This window comes from Pocillopora verrucosa, chromosome 5 (assembly GCF_036669915.1).
Source record: "Pocillopora verrucosa isolate sample1 chromosome 5, ASM3666991v2, whole genome shotgun sequence".
Taxonomy (NCBI): domain Eukaryota; kingdom Metazoa; phylum Cnidaria; class Anthozoa; order Scleractinia; family Pocilloporidae; genus Pocillopora; species Pocillopora verrucosa.
In genome coordinates this window covers 21,911,978-21,933,923 of record NC_089316.1, presented here as the reverse complement: position 1 = coordinate 21,933,923, position 21,946 = coordinate 21,911,978, and the positions used below count along the sequence as shown (strand labels likewise).

The 21,946-nt window shown below is 40.4% G+C and overlaps 1 protein-coding gene across 1 annotated transcript; it reads left to right on the top strand.

The window, feature by feature from the left end:
* Positions 1-197: 197 nt before the first annotated feature.
* LOC136281272 (tetratricopeptide repeat protein 28-like) lies at positions 198-21,944 on the top strand. The gene is made up of 5 exons (XM_066167624.1): positions 198-385; positions 824-891; positions 1,477-1,533; positions 13,328-19,428; positions 19,994-21,944. The coding sequence occupies exons 2-4, from the start codon at positions 879-881 to the stop codon at positions 19,414-19,416; spliced, it is 6,159 nt and encodes a 2,052-aa protein (XP_066023721.1). The 5' UTR covers positions 198-385; positions 824-878; the 3' UTR covers positions 19,417-19,428; positions 19,994-21,944.
* Positions 21,945-21,946: the final 2 nt, after the last annotated feature.

The window sequence follows — 21,946 nt, the reverse complement described above, 5'->3', positions numbered from 1 at the left end:
AAATGACAACGATCTAACCAACATAAATAAAGGAATAAAATTTTCCCACTGAATAAATAAAGGGGTCAGAGGAATGTCACCGTAAAGTTAAGCAAAGATCTCAACAAGTGATCGCGTGACAGTTAGGACACTTGATTTCCGTTGTCAAGGTCGTGATTATGTTAATTAAGCGAATGTCACGGTTACATATTCAAATTTTAGGAATCAAAGGCCTCTCGGACTTGTCGAATTCCTCGTCAGTAAAAGTGCTCTAAAGTAAACTTAAGTTATCTACAGACCTTTTTTCTTTATTTCTAAGCCGAAAGAAAGGAACTCTACTCGTGGCTGAGCTTTTCCCAGGAGATCCAAGCGACAGATCGGTTGAATCCTTACCTCGGTGTTCCAGGTAAGACTAATTGCAGAGGTTTAGAGGATGTTTTGATGACAGTGTTTGTCAGCAGTTGCATCAATTGCAGAACTGTTCCGAACAACGTGCTTCAGTATAACTATCATCAGGTATACAGTTCTTATGTAGTTCTAATAAATACCAAAAGCAAAGCAAGATCAAGTTAGTCGAGTCTGAAGATAACGTAAGGGTTCATGATGTTGGATAAACATTCGAGCGCGAGGTCGTTACCTTTTGTTTCCTCAGAAATTTCGATGAGAAACATCAGAATGCTTAAACCATTGTCAAAACCTTTAAAAAGAGACGTACTCATGAAAACTTCGGCTCGGGAGCTCGCTTTGCTCACATGTGAACCATTTTCAGAACAAACCAAGCGTGTCGTGAACTTGAGGAAGCAAGTTGAGTTATGTTGATCTAGCGGTTGTAATATTTCCGTAGGTTGCTTGTCTTCATAAATCTACCGCTTTTATCTCTCTGTTGTCAGCTGTTAATCATGTCTAACTCAGGTCAGTGTGTTTCACATTGTGTAGACGTTTGTAATTTGACTTAACCGTTTTTATGGTCACATTGACCCGTATTGAAGAGTTTACAAATTAACTCGGTTTTAAACCGAAATATTTCACCATGTTTACTGTAATAGCAATAGGTAAGTGGCACCAATAAATATAATCAAAGGACGTTGGGTGAAACTTCCAAATCACTGCAATCGAGAGGGCATCCCTTTTTCTGTCTCTGGAATGTTGATTGTGTGAGTCCAAGTCATGAGTTTCATTTTCATTTTCATTTAATGAAGGGAAATTCCCTCTGCCCCCAGTCGCTTTCAGCTTGGAATTTTCCTATGTTAAAATTACGTCTATTCAAATTGAGCCGCAGCTAAATTCTTTAGTTTGAACATAGGATTGTCATGTAAGGCATAAATTATCACGGAATGAAGCTTATTAAAGATTAAGGAGTAAAAAGACACCTCCGATTTTTTTCTTTTGTATTGTGGGTTGTTTAACTTGAACTTGAACTGATAAATTTGGGAAATGAACTGATCGCTGAAGCGCTCGGGGAAGACAAATAATGTTTTCCTTTGTGTTCTTTTCCAGCTAAGAAGGTTCCTCAAGGCAAGAGAGATCGCGATCGTGAACAAGACAGCTCTCCAGGTTTGAAAACACTAAATATGAACATTAGCACTTTAACTACAATGAAATCATTCATGCTCAGAGTAGCGCCGCATATTTGCAAGTTAACTATGAAAATTGATCATGACCTTAATTTTTTTGTTGCTTAGAGCCTAACTGAAAAAAAAAACTGCGGGCTGGTCTGCCATCTTTAATGAAGTGGATACTTTCACCTCATTTTGCTTAAAGTGATGCATCATTAGCCAGTAACAGGCTTATACCCCATTCACAATAAAGCTTAAACATGTTCTAAAGCTGTTTTGTCAAACAAGGTTTAGAATATTTTTCCTCATATCAGCTGCTTAACCCTTTAACTCCCGTGAGTGACCAAGACAGAATTTCTCCTTACCATATCAACACAATATTAAACAGACAACTGATGAGAATAAATTAGGGGATTATAAGTTGATCCAATACCAAATTCTCAAAACTAACATGACAAGGACTGTATGGCAGACAGTAAGGAGAATAACTAATGAGATCTTGGGAGTTAAAGGGTGAAACCAATGTTTGTCGACTTCAAATGAAGCACAAACCGAATCCTGTGGAAAATTTAGTTTTATAGTTCTCCGTTTTTGATTTACATTCGGTTAAGTCCGCTTCATAGGAAATTTATTTAAAAGAAGTTTATTTTGTTACGCAAACTTTCTCTGTTACCACTAGAATATAGAAAGGTATTGAAAGACTTAGTACTTATTTGTAATGATAATCCACTGAGTAAAGTTCAGTATTCTCGCGGTTCAGTGATCTGGTGCCGAAATTACGGTGCGAGTACGAGGCTAAGTGCAAAGTCGCTCTTATCGGTTTAGGGTTACCTCCCATCTTCGTTTGTGTCATTCGGGAAGAAATTATTACGCCAGCTAGTTTCTCTACAATCCTTGCAAATTATACATCAGAGGAAAGCTTAATAAATGTATGTTATGATGAAAATAATACATAGATTTAGCCAAGCCTAAAAGCGGAGCTCTTGTTAGTTTATTTTCCAGTCCCTCACTATAGTAAAGACTTTATTAAAACTCTTCAGCACTGGCTGTCGAGGCGTTTCTTTAAGGGGATTTAAAGACCAATCGTGGAGGGGGGGAAGAATAGATAGGGCCTGAAGCCGAGGGACGATGTTCTCACAACTTGCAAAGTGATCAACACGCATACTAATCAGCGGTATTTTTAAGCAGCTGAGGACCTTCGTAAATTTTCCTGATGTGTTAGGCAAATTTTTTAGATAGGGAATGTTTTCTTCCTCAGATGTAGTGTGATGATGCGAGCATCAGTTGAAATTATACTCTGTTGAGCTTGACTGATAATTTAGGTGTGGGAAAATGAGTCAAAATTGAAAAATAAAACAAGGTTAATTACTTCGAGGTAAGGCAGTGAGTCAGTAAAGCAATACGCTAGAAAATTAGAAATTTCGCGTAACAAGCCAAAATATAGGCAAGTGACAACAACCCCACGGATTGGATCATGGATCAAAAAGAGAACATCCATTATTCAATATCATTTAGCACACGCAAGAGAAAAAAGGCCAAAAATGAGGCGAGGAGTAAGAATGAGTCAGGAGTAAAAAAAATAGAAATACGAGAGCCCGGTTATTAGAATTGAAATTCCTTATAAATTAAGTCCTTATGTGGCTCTTCAAATAGGCTCTTGTCATTCTCTGTAATGTACGGAAGCCGAAAATGAACAGTCCAAAATTATTTTGCAATTTAGAATCATTATCTTTTAGACAAATCGCTTTTGGAAAGTTTTTCAAATCGAGAAAACAATTCCAAATCTTGGTTAGATCCACAAACAACTTTCATGAAAATCGAAAATAGTTTACAATCCAAGGATCTTTTCAAAATTCAGAGAATTCTCTCAAATCAAGAAAAATATTTTGTCACGTGACACTTGCACCGGTAGTCGAACTTTGTTACGACACAGCGCATTGTGTCGCACTAGGTTGCACTAGGTCGACTTGGAGTCACCACGCGAACGGACTAAACTGTACCACGTGTATTGTGATGTTCTGCCTTAAATGCTGAAAAGAGTTTGCGAGCAATGAGCTATTCTGTTGTCGATGTGGAACATTAAAGAAACCCGAAAAGAAAAAAAAATGATCCAGACGCAGATGCCTCTAGATCAAGCTCTCGTAAAATCCGCATGACCATGCACCAGTTCTTCTGCTTTTCAGCAACAGGTTTCTATAGGACATCGGTGTACATTCGTATGGCCCCAGAATGAATGTAGGATCTTACTTAACAATGGAGAAGTCTTTTCCTGACGTGCTGTACTTCGCCAACTCTGCTAGCTGGTTTTCAGATGCAAGAATGATAGCGCGGTTTTCCTTTTCTAGTGTAACTTTTTGATGAGAGGTTACTCTCCGCTTTTCATCTCTAACAAAACCTCCAGTAGCTTGCCATCTTCTTCCTTGCCCTGATGATAAGCTGGAGGCGCCTTCTTAACGTGGAAGGTCACTCAGTAAGTTCATTTGTATGACACCGCCTGCGTCCCTTCTTTCCTGGAATACTGCTTCTTTAGGACTCATAAAGAACAAATTAGAGTCAATTTTCCGGATAACTGAAGCCTTTGTGAGCGTGTTACCAAGTGCGTGCCCCCTTATGGTGTTTTGGTGAGGCTTTTGAAAGATTTTCTCCTCTCCATTTCTTCGATCTCTCATGTGCACTATCCTCCTATGATATGGGGCAGGGAAAACTTCATCGAGCATGCATCAACTCCATAGAGTCGTTATATTTTTTAGTGGAAGAATTTGCCAGTAACACTACAACTCTTGTGGATGACTTGAGTGGAAAAGCGGGATACTAGAGGTGCAGACTTCGTTTGACTCAAATAAAAAAAGACCTTTTGTACCTCCCGACTTAAGGACTGTTTATCAGAACTTTCACCCTGGCACCAATTCTGAGTTCTTTTCGATGCATTTCCTCTGCCGGAGCAGGAGATCTTTGATTTCTGATGACCCCGAGGCGGGCTCCCGCGAAAAAGGATGCCCGGGAGTCGGTTCAGGAGGGGGATGACAACAATGAGACCTAAGCGATGCATTACATCATGATTCGTAACAGCCCCGATCTTGGTCCACCATGGAGATTTTACTAATAAGTGAGAAAGCCACCCAGAATTCATTGACGGTCTTAGTCTGGGCGGGCAAATCCCTCCCCACACGCACACAAAGACACAAAGACGCACAAGCACCCCAGTCTCGGAAAGAAAAAAAGAGAACGTACAAAGTAACTCCTGAAGTGGGCGTGAAACAAATGATTTTAAAGTACATTTATAAGTTCACATATTCCACTTCAATGTCATATAGGTTTAGGTTAATTTGCATACAGGCTATCGACATTGAAACGATGTTTACATTTTAAGTCTCATTTTTGCTTTCCAAAAGCCGCTAACTTACAGACCTGCTATCATATCAGTGTGTTATGGCTTTTAATAGCTTTTTCGTCCATTTTCAAACGGTGAAAATCCCAGTTTAGGAAAATGGGAATTATCAAGAATACAAAAGGAGAAACACAGACGCATCGTTCTCCGTGATTTTCCCTTTCTTAAAATTCTGAGTCACGTCTAACCTCGTACTTCCTTCAGGAATTTGGTTCTGAACTTTCTTCAATGCTGCCAAGAAATGAAATAAAAGTAGAAGTAACACAACATTTTGAAATAACTAAAGCTAGAGAATGTGAGGGGAAGTCTCGGTTAAACACCAATCAGTACATGGATTAGTGATCAGGTGCCATTACCTGTATGTTTGAAACGCGTCTTCTTAGATTTCTTGGTGGGGTGTGCCGCCCGGTTTTCTAAATGCTGACCCAATTTTAGACCAAAAAATGCCATTTTCCACACCCAAAATCTGTCCACTTTGCACTTAAAAGCTGTCGTCCGGGGACATTTTTAAGTGCGACCCTAACTTATGGGATTGTGGTATGCCTGTGTTTGGATTCGAGTTCGAGTTTGAGTATGAGGTATGCTTCGAGTTAGACTTTAAGTTTGATTTCAAGTTGAACTTCGCGTTACATTTCGAGTTTTGTCTAAATACTTCGAACAAATTTATGTGAATCTTGTCACCCACATCCCATGGGTAAATTCTGATATCTAAGCGATAAAATACACTTTTTATCAGTTTACTGACAAATGTAAACCACGCGGAATGTTAGGAGAACACAAGAAGAGGTTGCAAACCACGAGGTTACGCCTTGCGGTTCTCTCCCAACGTCTCAAATTTTCCTTTTTTTTCAGATGGTTAAAGCCATAAAATTTCTAAATTTTTGAAGATTTTTGTGGTTGTAGCCCATATATAGACAAGGGGAGGATTTAACGAATATGAATAAAAACAATAATTTTCATTATCTTCCTAAATTTGACTTCTTTCTCTATGTCAATCACAGAGACTTGCAAAACACAAAAGAACGAAGGCCGCAACCGCAACGGAAACTCGTTCGAAACGAGTGGATCCTTCACAAGTTGTGGATGCTGATAAACCATTTCAGTGTTCGTTATACGCGCAAACCTTTTGCTTGTGCAGTTCTTTATTGGTCATACATTTTAGAAGTGTTCAGTCTTATTGGCGTGACATTTTCCAAATATTTGAAATTATTTCCTAGTAAATACGGGTATCCAGCCATTGTGTTGTGGAAAGTATCACGTACCACACATTTAACTTCGAGAAATTTCACAAGTATTTTATTTCATGTTGCGAACAAAAGCCATTTAAATTTTGCAATCTCCTCATTAATTTCTCCACGAACAGAACAAAGCTAACTCTCTCGGAAAAGATGTAAATGATAGCCGTAATGTATATCGCGATTTAAATCGTTGAGTACTCTAAATCTGAAATCGCACAAAGATAGAATGAAAGGTTTTTAGTTTTTCGGTGGTCATTCAGTTTCCCGTGTGTGAGGTTTAGAAACGCCCTCGTCGGATGTAAATAATAACCGTACTGCATATCGCGATTTAAAATTGTTGAGTACACTAAATTTGAAATTCCACAAAGACGGAATGAAGGGTTTTTAGTTTTTCAGTGGTCTTCTCTTTGAGTTTTCCATGTGTGGGGTTAAGTATCGCCCTCGTCAGAGATAGCCTGCAGAGCAGGCGTAGTTTTGGTAAGCGAGTGCTCAGTAATTTCTAAACAAAAATTTTGGTCGCCATCTTTGATTTCAATGGCAGCGGAAGGCTGGGGAGAGAAAGAAATTTGTACCAAGGGGGCGGTCGAGAGTCAAAAATAAGGAGAGGGGTGGGGGTGGTGGAGTGAAGATTACGCCTGCTTGAAGTCAGTGTTATTTTGCCATATTCCTTTCGCCCATGAACGGAGCTCCTAATTGGTTCGACTACGCTTCAGCTGTCAATCATACGCTGTCAATCATTTGAGCGCTCTTGCTGAAGAAAGAGAGAGATGGCAAACTCTGATCATGAAGTCATTATTTTCTATTCTGTCCTCAAGGAAGCACTTAGGTGTCTTTCGGAATCTAATATGTCTCACGCATTAAAATCGGAACAAAAAGAAGCAATTTCTACACTGGTGTCTGGAAAGGATTTACTGACCGTGTTCCCAACTGCCTTTTGAAAAAGCCTGATATTTTAGGTGTTGATTCTTATGAAAGAAATTATGACGGGGAACCTTCGAACGTATTTGTTGTTTGTCCGCTTTAACGTATTGTTCATGATCAAATGGAATAAGCACCTTCGATCGGACTAACGGTAGCTTACGCTTACGGATTGTCTTTTCGCCCTTCCCCGCCCCCTACCCTAAGCGCCCACTCTAACTGCAAATCAGACATGATCGGTTAGATAAACGATCGCGAGCTTATAATATATAGCTTGCACCAATGAGACACTTGCACCACAGGCTACTTCAGGGACAAATAATTATTCCTTCGGTAATTCTTTTCGTTAAAAAGAAGATCAACTTGAAGTTAAACACGAAATCCAACTCAAAGTCTGACGAGAAGTCCAACTCGATTCTAACGGTCAGATCGAAACTCGATGGTTCGCGGGAAATACAGCTAAATAAAAGAAATCACAGCGATAATCATGAACGCTGTCGGTGAAACTTTGTCTATTTGGAACACAATCAATTAAAAACACACATAAGCTAGAATTTTATAGATCTTTGCTCTTTCGATATGGATGGTCGCCTATTTTACTTTCCCACGCAATTTGATGATCTTTTTGTTTGCTTGTTTTTTGAAATTATTGCTGGAAACTCTCACTAATGACCATCAACACAACGGCAACAGGATGAGTAATTGCGATTTATAAAATAATTCAAATAGTACGCGCGCTCTGATTGTCCATAAATCCATTTTACATGAGCGTATGTAAACACGGTTTTCGTTCCTCTTTCGTTAGCTATTTTATAAAAGAAATGTAAAATGGTTTCCGTGTTTACATAGCCTGATGTAAAACATTTGGGAGGTTCGGAGAACACTCGATAAGCTGGAAACCACTCCGCTTCGCGTCGTGGTTTCCTACGCATGTCTCGTTTTCTCCCAACCTCCCGCGTGTTTACATCAGGCTATGTAAACACGGAAACCATTTTACATTCCTTCAATCTTTTCTTCCAGGAAGTAAACATGTACTCAAGTTTCTGGTTCAATGTTTTTAGCAAAACTACAAATTAAAAGAGCACTTAAAAAGATAAGTTTTAAGGTTTCTCTTAAAGGATGTAAGATTTAAACTACATTTTATATGCTCTGGAAGGTTATTCCAAAGTTTTGTGGCGCAGACCAAGATCACCGTAAAATTTTTAACCTCAATCTAGGTGTCATTGAAATGATGATTTCAGAACTGGATTAATCGACAAAAATCTTGTGTTATCCTTTTGATCATAAGCTCATTATGCTCGTGAAATTTAAATCGCTCAGAGGGTAAAAAAAGTAGTCCAGATGAAGAGGAAATTAACAAGTTCATAATAGAAACTCGAGTTACTGATGTGTACGACATGGATCACGTAAATCGCTTATGAGCACTTCAGTATGCATATCTAGAACAGTCTTACTCCTCACCTCGTTTTCTGTCTCTTCCCTCGCGTGTGCTAAATCATATTAAATAAAGGAAAAGTAGCACGTGAGTCGATATTAATAAAAAAGAAGTTATAACTGACTGATGAAATTATACGTACCTCTCGCTTACCTTCGTCTATGGCGGCACTACATAACGCTCCTCGACACAGCCGCGAAAGCGGCTTTGGGTTTTTGGGTAAAAAAAAGAAAAGAAAGAAAAAAATAAAAACTCCCGGTGGGGCCTACGTTCCATAATGTCATGCAGACTTCATTTTGGCTTGTCACGCATAATTTATAATTTCAATCAACATGATTCGATATTCTGACCGGTTGTTTAGATGACAGCATCTCAAGGTTCCTTCCCACCTTCGCAGGTACTCTATGGGAAAAAAAACTCCTGCGCGCGCTATTTCCACTAAAATCCTTGCAAACTATGTATCAGAAGATAGCTTAATAACTGCAGTTTGCGATAAAAATATAACTTCAGCGGCATTTCCTTTAAGGAAGTGTCAGGAGCCAATAAGACGTGAAATGATCGAAGGTTCTTCTACTAAATTTATCAGATGACGATGCACAAGCAATATGGCTGCACAGTCTCATTCACAAGGCTTCAATTAACGACAAATGTCGGGCTTTTTCGATATTTTGATTAATTGTCTAGATATCGGCATCTAAAGTTGGGGTAGCTGAAAATATACGAGGCGTGTTGCGTAAGTGAACGCCACGGGACAAATACTTTAAATATCAAAATTTTCCAACATTTTTTCATTATTCCTGGAATGTTGAGGCGAAATTTGACGAAATCGATCAAATCTTAATACCCCATAAATTCACTCAAAGTGGATGTATTCCTCCCAAAATCAAATGCGAGATTTTAGTTCATAAAGGTTCCTAAACAACTCGCGCCACGCCAGGAGATTAGAGACGTTTAGCACCAGGGTTTTCGCATTAACGGCAAACCTGAAACGGCAGTTTCAGGTTTGGCGTTTAGCTACACCTCTCCGCTTTAGCTATACCTCTCCGACCGAAAACTTCGAAAAAAACATGAAATTGAAGAGGCCGCCATATTAAATTTCCAGACAACAGCAGTGTTTGATTTTCAAATGGCAACAAGAAGTCCTATTTTCACTCATTCACAAAAAAATATATCTAAACTTGTTCTAAAAAGACTGGTTTACATAACTTTCTGATTTGTTAGTGGCATAAAAACAAATTCAGGATAAAAAACGTTCAGGTAAATCACTTACGTAAAAACCTACCTCTTAGCATTGAAAACGCGCGTTGAGAACTCCCAACGTGACAACAGGGCTTAATCACGTGACCTCCACCGGTTTGCCGTTCGAGGTTTCCGCTGAAAACCCTGGTGCTAAATGTCACTATTATCTCGCTTCCTGAAACCGCAAACCAATGAGACAACGGAACCTCCTGGCGTCAATGATAATGGATCAAGATTTGCCGGGAAAAGAAGGCATAGGGTAAAATATGGACTGGATTTTTTTGTGGGCCATTCCACTTCATAGGTTTCGTAGATTTTTACGCAAGAAGTGATCTGCAGCGGCCCGGGCAAATTGGAAAACAAACTAAGGGAAGTCGCGTGGAGTATCTGCTTGCGATTTCCGCTTTCGGTGACTAACTGCTTTGTTTGCGAAACAGATGAAATCGATATTTGCACTTTCCCATTTTCGCATGAAAAAAGAATGAAGAAACGCCGCGGCCCAGAAATTTTGACATACAAAAAGTCATCGAAAAACCGATTGAAATAATTTGTGCGATCGAGTAAAAGCTCCATTAACCAGTAGTGTTTACTATTACAACCACCTTCCACCCCTCCCTGCGTAGTAATAGTCCGTCTCTCACCCCACCCTGAGTAATAACACTCTGCCTCCCACCCATCCCTGAGAACTAATGGTGTGCTTTCCGCCCCTTATAAAATGGTCAAAGAAATGGTAATTTTATCTCGATCGCTCAGTTGAACGTTGAGGAGGGCGGCACAATAATGGGCAAGGTCCCCAAAGGTAAAGGCAAAACCCGCGCTAAAATGGAAAATCTGGAAAATGTGCTGAGAAGCAAGATAACGAATCGACAGACAGCTTTCAAATTACGATTTGAGGCGATTGTTCTCTGTTCAAATTCAGGAAGCCAGCGTGGAGCTTCGCCAGCAGCAGTCGCTTTTACCGAAGTTCTTCTTCTTCTCTTGAAAGAATGGTATTCTTTCTTTCCTCTCAGGGCCTGTTTGTTGTTGTTGTTGTTGTTGTTTTTTAGGTTTTTTTTTAACCAAGAACTTTCTTCTGCTTTTGATATTTCCATGAGCAAATATTTTTCCACAAGCAAAGAGCTTCCACGTGTGAATTTTGACGAGTGCGGGATGTGAGCAAAATATGCAAATGACATGAAAAAGGAGCCCCAAGATGAGTGGTACGAGATTATGACACGTTTCTGATACTGAATTCAGTGTGGGAGTGTTAAAAATGATTTGTGGGAGAGAGGCATTCAGCTGAGTGATGGAGGCATAAGAAAAAAAAGCGGAACTGTTCGATTTACACAAGAAAGCTGCAGCAATGAGGCAGATCCAATTGGCCTCTTCTCCCAAATACCGCAAAAAAAACTGTTAGAGGAGACGTTGCAAAGAAGTGAGGGCAAATTTCCAATACTAAAGTTCTGATTACTTTGCGAAACGAAACGAAGTTGTAATCTGTAATACAATTTGTGAAATGAACTAAAAATCTGTAATTTTCGAAATGGAAATCTGTAATTTGCGAGATGGAAATCTGTAGTTTGCGAAATGGAAATCTGTAATTTGAAGAGCAAGAGATACAGAAAACTTATGACCGTCGGCCGGATGAACCGGTCAAAACTTTTAAAATATTTATTTCACTATGGGGCCGTCCTCAATTGTAACAAATTGCCAACGGATACTGCAAGTATGAATTCATTTCACACACTTAAACGAATGTTTTTAGTCTTTTATAATTCAAAATCTCTTTTTTTATAATCCTCCAAACAGCGAAGTGTAAGTTCATAGATACGGAAATGGGAGAGCAATGCATTTTAAACTTGTCTCTCTTGAAAATACTCAATCATCTTTCTATTCAACTTAAATTTGAGTTCATTTATTTATGTATTTTTTGCTAGGTATGGTGAGATCTTAGCGTGCGGAATGTAAGCAATCATTAATTAGGGTGTCTCTTTTGTGTTGTTGCTGTTTCTCGTCGTCTGTTTGTGTTTTTTCACGAGTTAGTTAGCTTCTGTTGTTTTCCATATCATAAACTTTCTTTCATCATTGTCCCTTTCGCAATTATTGGCGTCAATTACACTTTCAGTTAGTCGTTTTGACATGCATTAATTTTTAGTTTTTCGTGCATATATAAACTTAGTTTTCTCTGTTCAGGGCCCTTTTCTTTTCGGTAGTCGCGCTTGTTGCAGTTCGCTTTCAAGCAGTTCCTTCATTCTTCATTTCGTCTTCGGACAGTGTTTTTTCGTCAAGCTCAGTTTTGCAGTAATCGTAACAATGTAGGTATTGTCTTTTTAAGTTGGCTCAGTGTATTTCTTTCCTGTCCCTTTACTTAATCAATTGTTATAACTTTGTATTTTTTTTTAAGTCTCAACCCACATCGTTCATCGTCAGTAAATCGCCCTTTTTTTTAACCGGTAATTGTGGTGTTGAGAAGTTACGATTGCCACAGTCACGTGTATATACGTTTGCAGCGAATTAGATAAAGTAAAGTTCAACTGAACATGTTTTGCTGATGTGAATGGGGTATAAGATGTATGAACCTATTCCCAGTTTAGAACTTACATGAAGGTTCGTGCAGTATCCCACGAACGCCTAAGAAACTGAAAAGATCCCAGTCTTACATGTCCACGATGACCAGGCCGCCTACTGTTTCTTATTGCCTTCATCTTTTAAACTTACTTATGGCCCTCGAGTCTACTGAGATCTATGTTAGAATATGCTTGTCTAGGTTATGATGCTCTGTGGAATGTAGACGCAGGGGTCAACGAAACATTTGTCATGACTAATCATGACAAATTTTACAAATAAGTTTTTCACTTCAATATCAATCTCATGTATATGAAAGCAACCTTCGCAGTAATTAACACTACTTGAGCAGTAGTGAAAATAAGGCCTGAAAAGAAATACTCAGGCCTGTCTTGGATTTGAACCCATGACCCTTGCGACAGCGGTGCAGTGCTCTACCAACTGAGCTAACAACTTCAACTCCGACAATCTAGTTTTCACTGATTGTAGGTGTTGGAGTCCAAAGCAGAATCGGAAGAAAATGAAACTGTTACGATTCTCCCAAATCCGATTCCATTGTGCTTATGACTCCGCTTATGACTCCTATTCTCAGTTTTGACTCAGTTGGAGGTGCTCTTACGACTCCAATAACGACTCTGACTCCGTCGCAAGTGAAAACCAGCCTTAAGACAAATTGGAGATAAAGATATCCAGAAAAGATTATTTTTCTCTTCCACAGTTTAGGGATAAGCCTGTGTAGGGACCGGAAGAGCATTTGAAACAAAATTCATCCAGGGTCAAACTCAGCGCAATCTATTGAGCTACATACACATTTCTAAAGTTTCCAATCAATTAAACCATTTGTTAAATTCAAACATTATTTTCGTTTCATTGTACGAATATTTTAAATAAGACTAAAAGTAGACAGTTGAATGAAAATTAGAAAATGTATTTCGAATGAAGAGAGGAACTTTTTGCGCGCTTATGATCGCTAGATTATTTCTTCTTTCTTCCCCTAAAGCTATATTTTCTTTTTTCATTTGGAGGGTAGGCGACAATTTGCCAAATGCGAGAAAGTTGAAACCCAACGACAAAGCTGGAGAGGAGGAGACCTTTAGAAACCTTGGCGACTTTCATAAGACAATCGAGTACCATGGGCGTAGTCTAGAAGTTGCAAAAGAAGTGAGCGATAAAGGTGGTGAAGAACAGGCTTATGGAAATCTTGGCATTGCCTACGAGAACTTAAGTGATTTTCATAAGGCAATCGAGTACCATGGGCGTAACCTAGAAATTGCTAAAGCAGTGGGGGATAAAGCTGGAGAAGAACGGGCTTATGAAGATCTTGGCAATGCCTATCAGAGCTTAGGCAACTTTCATAAGGCAATCGAGTATCATGAGCTTAACTTACAAATTGCAAAAGAAGTGAGAGATCAAGCTGGAGAAGGACGGGCTTATGGAAATCTTGGCATTGCTTATGAGAGCTTAGGCGATTTTCATAAGGCAATCGAGTATCATGAGCATAACCTACAAATTGCTAAAGAAGTAGGGGATAAAGCTGGAGAGGGAAAGGCTTACGGAAATCTTGGCGATGCCTATCATAGTTTAGACAACTTTCATAAGGCAATCGAGTACCATGAGCATAAGCTACAAATTGCAAAAGAAGTGGAAGATAAAGCTGGAGAAGGACAGGCTTATGGAGATCTTGGTATTGCCTATCAGAGCTTAGGTGAATTTCATAGGGCAATTGAGTACTATGAGCGTGACCTACAAATTGCAAAAGAAGTGGGAGATCAAGCTGAAGAAGGACGGGCTTATGGAAATCTTGGCATTGCCTTTGAGAACTTAGGCGATTTTCATAAGGCAATCGAGTATCATGAGCATAACCTACAAATTGCTAAAGAAGTAGGGGATAAAGCTGGAGAAGGACAGGCCTACGGAAATCTTGGTGATGCCTATCAGAGCTTAAGCAGCTTTCATAAGGCAATCGAGCACCATGAGCATAAGCTACAAATTGCAAAAGAAGTGGAAGATAAATCTGGAGAAGGGCAGGCTTATGGAGATCTTGGCATTGCCTATCAGAGCTTAGGTGAATTTCATAAGGCAATTGAGTACTATGAGCGTGACCTACAAATTGCAAAAGAAGTGGGGGATAAAGACGAAGAGGGACAGGCTTGTGGAGATCTTGGCAATACCTATAGGAGCCTAGGTGAATTTCATAAGGCAATCGAGTACTATGAGCGTGAGCTACAAATTGCAAAGGAAGTGGGAGATAAAGCTGGGGAAGGACGGCCTTGTGGAAATCTCGGCAATGCCTATCAGAGCTTAGGTGACTTTCATAAGGCAATCGAATACCATGACTGTCACCTACAAATTGCAAAAGAAGTGGGGGATAAAGCTGGAGAAGGACGGGCTTATGGAAATCTTGGCAATGCCTATAGAAGCTTAGGCGACTTTCATAAGGCAATCAAGTACCAAGAGCATGACCTCCAAATTGCGAAAGAAGTGGGAGATAAAGCTGGTGAAGGACGGGCTCATGGAAATCTTGGCAATGCCTATCACAGCTTAGGCGACTTTCATAAGGCAATGGAGTACTATGAGTGTCACTTAGAAATTGCAAAAGAAGTGGGAGATAAAGCTGGAGAAGGAGGTGCTTATGGAAATCTTGGCATTGCCTATCAGAGCTTAGGCGACTACCATAAGGCAATCGAGTACCATGAGCGTAACCTACAAATTGCAAAAGAAGTGGGGGATAAAGCTGGGGAAGGACAGGCTTATGGAAATCTTGGCATTGCCCATAAGAACTTAGGCGAATTTCATAAGGCAATCGAGTACCATGAGCGTGACCTACAAATTGCAAAAGAAGTGGGGGATAAAGCTGGAGAAGGACGGGCTTATGGAAATCTTGGCATTGCCCATAAGAACTTAGGCGAATTTCATAAGGCAATCGAGTACCATGAGCGTGACCTACAAATTGCAAAAGAAGTGGGGGATAAAGCTGGAGAAGGACAGGCTTATGGAAATCTTGGCAATACCTATAGGAGCTTAGGCAAATTTCATAAGGCAATCGAGTACTCTGAGTGTCATCTACAAATTGCAAAAGAAACGAGAGATAAAGCTGGAGAAGGACGGGCTTATGGAAATCTCGGCAATGCCTATCAGAGCTTAGACGACTTTCATAAGGCAATCGAGTACCACGAGTGTCATCTACAAATTTCAAAAGAAGTGAGAGATCAAGCTGGAGAAGGACGGGCTTATGGAAATCTTGGCAATGCCTATCAGAGCTTAGGCGACTGTCCTAAGGCAATCGAGTACCATAAATGTGACCTACAAATTGCAAAAGAAGTGGGGGATAAAGCTGGAGAAGGACAGGCTTATGGAAATCTTGGCAATGCCTATCGGAGCTTAGGTGACTTTCATAATGCAATCGAGCACTATGAGCTTGACCTACAAATTGCAAAAGAAGTGGGGGATAAAGCTGGAGAAGGACAGGCTTATGGAAATCTCGGCAATACCTATAGGAGCTTAGGCAAATTTCATAAGGCAATCGAGTACCATGAGTGTCACGTACAAATTGCAAAAAAAATAGGAGACAAAACTGGAGAAGGAGGGGCTAATGGAAATCTTGGCATTGCCTATCAGAGCCTAGGTGACTTTCATAAGGCAATCCAGTACCATGAGCGTGACCGAGATATTGCAAAAGAAGTGGGGAATAAAGCTGGAGAAGGACGGGCTTATGGAAATCTCGGCAATACATATAGGAGCTTAGGCAACTTTCATAAGGCAATCGAGTACCATGAGCATAACCTACAAATTGCCAAAGAAGTGGGAGATAAAGCTGGAGAAGGAGGTGCTAATGGAAATCTTGGCAATGCCTATCAGAGCTTAGGCGACTTTCACAAGGCAATCCAGTACCACGAGTGTCACATAGAAATTGCAAAACAAGTGGGAGATAAAGCTGGAGAAGGACGGGCTTATGGAAATCTTGGCACTGCCTATCAGAGCGTAGGCGACTTTCATAAGGCCATCCAGTACCATGAGCGTAATCTACAGATTGAAAAGGAAGTGGGGGATAAAGCTGGAGAAGGACGGGCTTATGGAAATCTCGGCAATACCTATAGGAGCTTAGGTGACTTTAATAAGACAATCGAGTACCTTGAGTGTCACCTACAAATTGCAAAAGAAGTTGGAGATAAAGCTGGAGAAGGACGGGCTCATGGAAATCTTGGCAATGCCTACCAAGGCTTGGGCAACTTTCATAAGGCAATCGAGTACCACGAGCGTGACCTACAAATTGCAAAACAAGTGGGGGATAAAGCTGGAGAAGGACGGGCTTATGGAAATCTTGGCATTGCCTATCAGAGCTTAGGCGACTTTCATAAGGCAATCCAGTACCATGAGCATAACCTACAAATTGCAAAAGAAGTGAGCGATAAAGCTGGCGAAGGACGGGCTTATGGAAATCTTGGCAGTACTTATAGGAGCTTAGGGAAATTTCATAAAGCAATCGAGTACCATGACTGTCACCTACAAATTGCAAAAGAAGTGGGAGATAAAGCTGGAGAAGGACGGGCTCATGGAAATCTTGGCAATGCCTACCAAGGCTTGGGCAACTTTCATAAGGCAATCGAGTACCACGAGCGTGACCTACAAATTGCAAAAGAAGTGGGGGATAAAGCTGGAGAAGGACGGGCTTATGGAAATCTTGGCAATGCCTATCACAGCTTAGGCGACTTTCATAAAGCAATCGAGTACTGTGAGCGTCACCTGCAAATTGCAAAAGAAGTGGGGGATAAAGCTGGAGAAGGACAGGCTTATGGAAATCTTGGCAATAGCTATCAGAGCTTAGGCGACTTTCATAAGGCAATCCAGTACCATGAGTGTCACCTTCAAGTTGCAAAACAAGTGGGGGATCAAGCTGGAGAAGCACGGGCTTATGGAAATCTTGGCAATGCCTATCAGAGCTTAGGCGACTTTCAAAAGGCAATACAGTACCAGGAGCGTGACCTACAAATTGCCAAAGAAGTGGGGGATAAAGCTGGAGAAGGACGGGCGTATGGAAATCTTGGCATTGCCTATAAGAACTTAGGCGAATTTCATAGGGCAATTGAGTACCATGAGTGTCACCTACAAATTGCAAAAGAAGTGGGGGATAAAGCTGGAGAAGGAGGGGCCTATGGATATCTTGGTATTGCCTATAATAGCTTAGGCGATTTCCAAAAGGCAATCGACTACCACAAGCGCTGTCTTCAAATTGCAAAAGATGTGGGGGATAAAGCTGGAGAAGGACAGGCCTATGGAAATCTTGGCAATGCCTATCAGAGCTTAGGCGACTGTCATAAGGCAATCGAGTACCATGCGCGTGACCTAGAAATTGCAAAAGAAGTGGGTGATAAAGCTGGAGAAGGACTTGCTTATGGAGATCTTGGCAATGTCTATGACAGCTTAGGCGACTTTCATAAGGCAATTGAGTACCACGAGCGTCGTCTACAAATTGCAAAAGAAGTGGGGGATAAAGCTGGAGAGGGACGGGCCTATGGAGGTCTTGGCAATGCTCATCAGAGCTTACGCGAATTTCATAAGGCACTCGAGTACCATGAGCGTGACCTACAAATTGCAAAAGAAGTGGGAGACAAATTTGGGACTGCATTATCTCTAAATAGTCTTGGTAATGTCTTTGAACATCAAGGATCGTTTTCGAGTGCCCTTGATTGCTTTAGTTCCAGTTGGTCAAAGTTGAATGAAATAAGGGCTCATCTCCAGTGTAAAGACGAGTGGAAAATTAGCTACCGGGATACATATAATGATGTACACAATAGTTTGTGGCGTCTTCATCTGAGCCAAGGTGAAGTTAATGATGCCTTACGTGTTGCGGAGGGTGGACGGGCGCAAGCTCTAAAAGATCTCATGGAAGAAAATTATGGGTGTCAAGAGTTATACTCCTGGGCTCATTCCTCAGTAAGGTCAAGTGGTCCCTCTCTTGGATCTGTTCGTTCGACAACAGTTTTCATAGCTCTCAATAAACAAGACATCATTTTCTGGGTTATAGGGAAAGATAAAGAAGTCACCTTGAGGAGAAGGAATGTAGGAGACTATGTTTCAGAAGAAGACGCAAGAACTTTCCTTTCGACTCTAAACCATACCGCCTTGGATGAAATTGGTGTACGTGCTGGTGTCAAAATTGAAAATCGCTCGCTTGATGAGTCCTGTGAGGCAGGGTGCATGACTGAAAGGGCCCCTGTCAGCGTTTCTCGGCCTGTTTCATCAAAGGAGAGCTTAAGGAGCTTTTTTGACCTTATCATTGCTCCTGTTGCTGACCTGGTTCAAGGAGATGACCTCATTCTCGTTCCGGAAGGTCCATTATGTTTGGTACCCTATGCAGCACTGACAAACCCAAAGCAGGAGTATTTGTGTGAGTCTCTAAGGATCAGAGTGGTTCCGTCCTTGACTACTTTGAAATTAATTACTGATTGTCCAGCTGACTTCCACAAGAAGACAAGCGCACTTCTCGTGGGAGATCCGTATGTAGAGGAAGTTCGCTATAAAGAGAGAAAGTGGTGTCAGCTACCATATGCAAAGAAAGAAGTAGAGATGATTGGGAGAATCCTAGGAACAGTTCCCTTCATTGGAGAAAAGGCGACAAAAGGAGAAGTCTTAAAGCAACTATCCACGGTTGCTTTAGTACACATTGCCGCACACGGCGAAATGGAAACAGGAGAGATTCTTTTGGCCCCAAACCCTGCTCGGGAATCCCATCATCCTGAGAAGAAAGACTTTTTGTTGACGATGGCGGATGTGTTGGAAGCTAAGCTGCGGGCAAGACTGGTTGTGTTGAGTTGTTGTCATAGTGCTCGTGGAGAAATAAAGGCTGAAGGGGTAGTTGGCATTGCTCGAGCATTTTTAGGTGCTGGGGCTCGTTCCGTTTTGGTGTCCCTGTGGGGGATTGATGACGAAGCCACTTTCCAGTTCATGGAACATTTCTATAAAGAACTAGTTAAAAGAAGGAGGGTCAGTGAAGCTCTGAACCAAGCCATGAAATGTATGAGAGAGTCTGGAGAGTTCAGGGAAGTAAAGCACTGGGCACCATTTGTTCTCATTGGGGATGATGTCACTCTGGAGATGAATGGAACTGACTCAGTCTAGTTGCCGCTCAATGTAAATATAACTTGTTTTGATATTTTCCTTTAGCGTTCTTTAAAGTCTTTAAGTGCCTCCTAGCGTCAAATTTTAAACACTTCATTCATTTGCATTTTCTTTTGCAATATGACTCTCTCGCGTAAGTACCAAATCGCAATCCGTTTTGAGAAACAGAGGTCATGTTTTCGAACCGTTTCATACGAGATTTTTTTGGTCACCATTATTTGGCTTTTCCCCAGAAATTAATTGGCTGTAAGCTGGTTGCGATTTCAGAGGAATTAGCATTTAAGGCTGAACGCGGAAAACTCTCCTGACTAACTCTAATAAGGTGAAAACAGGGTTCCGTTCCTTCTTCTTTACATCGTGTTCCCGTCGAGAAGATAACACACTGTAGACTGTAGGAAGTTTTAGACATTGTGGATGGAAATTGTTGTACAAAGAGTGCTTGAGCCAATAGAAAAATAAATCAAACAAGAAAAAAGTAAAGAGGACAGTCAGAATTTTTAACAAACTGTATCGGGATTTCCCTTATTTGTCAAAATACAAGAAGTCCTCAATGGTGTTGTTCTTTTTCTACCCATAGATGGTCGTTGCTTGAAGAGGATGAATGCAAACTAGAGTCATAGGTAGCCGTCAGCTAACATTTACATGGGAGTGAATCTTGTTATGATAAACCCTTTCAATGCTATGAACAGTACTGTTTTGTATTTCAAACAGCAAATTTCAAGTAATTTTTTAGAGCTCTTTAGTTGCGGTAATAGACGTGATGCAATTTCATTCACCAAGTCGAATAAAGAGCCTGGCTACATTTAATGACACTCAACTCTCTGTAGAAAGCAGATATCACATTTTCAGTGAGGAAATCTGCGAAGCCACTTTAGGTCTTGAGTGTGGCTAGCTTTAGTGTCCTGTTCGATACAGAAAGAGACTTGTTCTACATCGGGGCAGGCAAATATTAGTTTACATTTTTCAGAACTAATAAGTAACTTCGAAAGCTTCTCCCTCTGCGCAGACGTTGCAGCTCAGCAGATTCAAAAGCAAGGATGAGGAGCCAAACTTTGGATAGTGTTGAGGAATAAGATTACGGGGTCTGTTGGACTAATTAGAACTTACTAGAATTCAACTGGATTGGTATTTTGTTTTTGTAGTTTACTATGAATATTCTCGTACACCATTTTAAAGGACAGGTGTTGTATAAGTTGACTGTTGATATCAAACAAATAACTGAATGATTGCTTACGCTTATTTTTGAGTGCAAATGTTTTAGTATTATATCACAGGAGGCGCTTTGAACTTGGGACTGGCTTTTAAGTGTATGCGCGTGGAACAACTTATTCAATTGCAGTAATTTAGAGATTTAGGTTTTAGTATGGTTTCTAGCGCAAACGGAAATAACCTTCTTCGAAATTATACATATGCTAAAACTGTTTTGTTTTCAAAGTACAATCTCCCTTTTTGGAAGCGCTTTTAATTAGGAAGTTGAGCCTTTATTTTTGGTCTTCATCCTTTAGATCCAATACTAGCCTTTCACAGGCTATTTCTTCCTGGAATTTTTAGAATCACCAATTTAGTACTATGATCTGATTTTTTTGGTTTTGTTTTTGCTACTTGCATTGAAGCCATGCCAAACCAATGTTCTTTGGCTATTGTTTGACACCTTGTAAAATGTTATTTCATCAGTGTGACCGGACTCACCTACTATTTTATGGAAAGTAGGCTTTATTATCAGTAGGCCCTTCTCCAATACGAACTGTTTACTTTTGTTGTAAATTATTGTCATGCAATCACCTTTAAACTGTATTTCTGTAAACATATTAATGTTACAGATGAATGAATTTTGTTAAAGTTGTATCCAGTAATTTTTGTATTGCTCACGTTGGTTTATTTTGGCTTGGAAACCTGCAAAGGACAAAACTATTAACATGAAAAAGATTATGATGATGATTATTTGATCTTAGGTCTCTATGCAAATCACCCTTTGCATAAGCGCAGGTTAGCTACAACCTACTGAGCAAGGCATTACAAAAGTGTAAATTGCGAACAGGCAATAGTTTGATGACCAACTGTCAATCTCCTGTCAGTTCTAGCCTGGTCATTTTAAATGAAAGTGAGCAACAACCTCGTAAGCAGTGGAGCAGCTACCAGCTGAACAGTTACGTTGTCAAGTTAAGCCTAACAAATTGTAGTACAATCCAAGCTATTAAACAAGTGTGAGTTTACAGTTGCAGTTCCCTTTTTTTGGTAGTTCAGCTAGTCCCCAACCAAAAGGCTTCTTAACTGTTGGCTTTATATGTTTCCCATAAGTACATTCAGTTCACTTTTCACATGGGCATCAGTGGCTAATGTTGGATATTTACCAAGTACGTGCTCTGATTGGCTACTCAAATGCTGAACATCCTTTGCTATCCACCTCTGAGCAACTTGCGCTGGATTTGCTCCTGAACATATGGTAATCATTGCTAGAATAAATATCAACCACTAGCCACCTCCGCTTTGGTGAAGAGTTGTTAGATGTTTGAAGTTTGATTCCCTGAGG

Bases quoted from the DNA above. Each gene is read 5' to 3' on its own strand.
- LOC136281272 (XM_066167624.1), top strand. The intron at 1,534-13,327 runs GTTTGAAAACAC...TTTGGAGGGTAG, and splicing joins TGAACAAGACAGCTCTCCAG to GCGACAATTTGCCAAATGCG.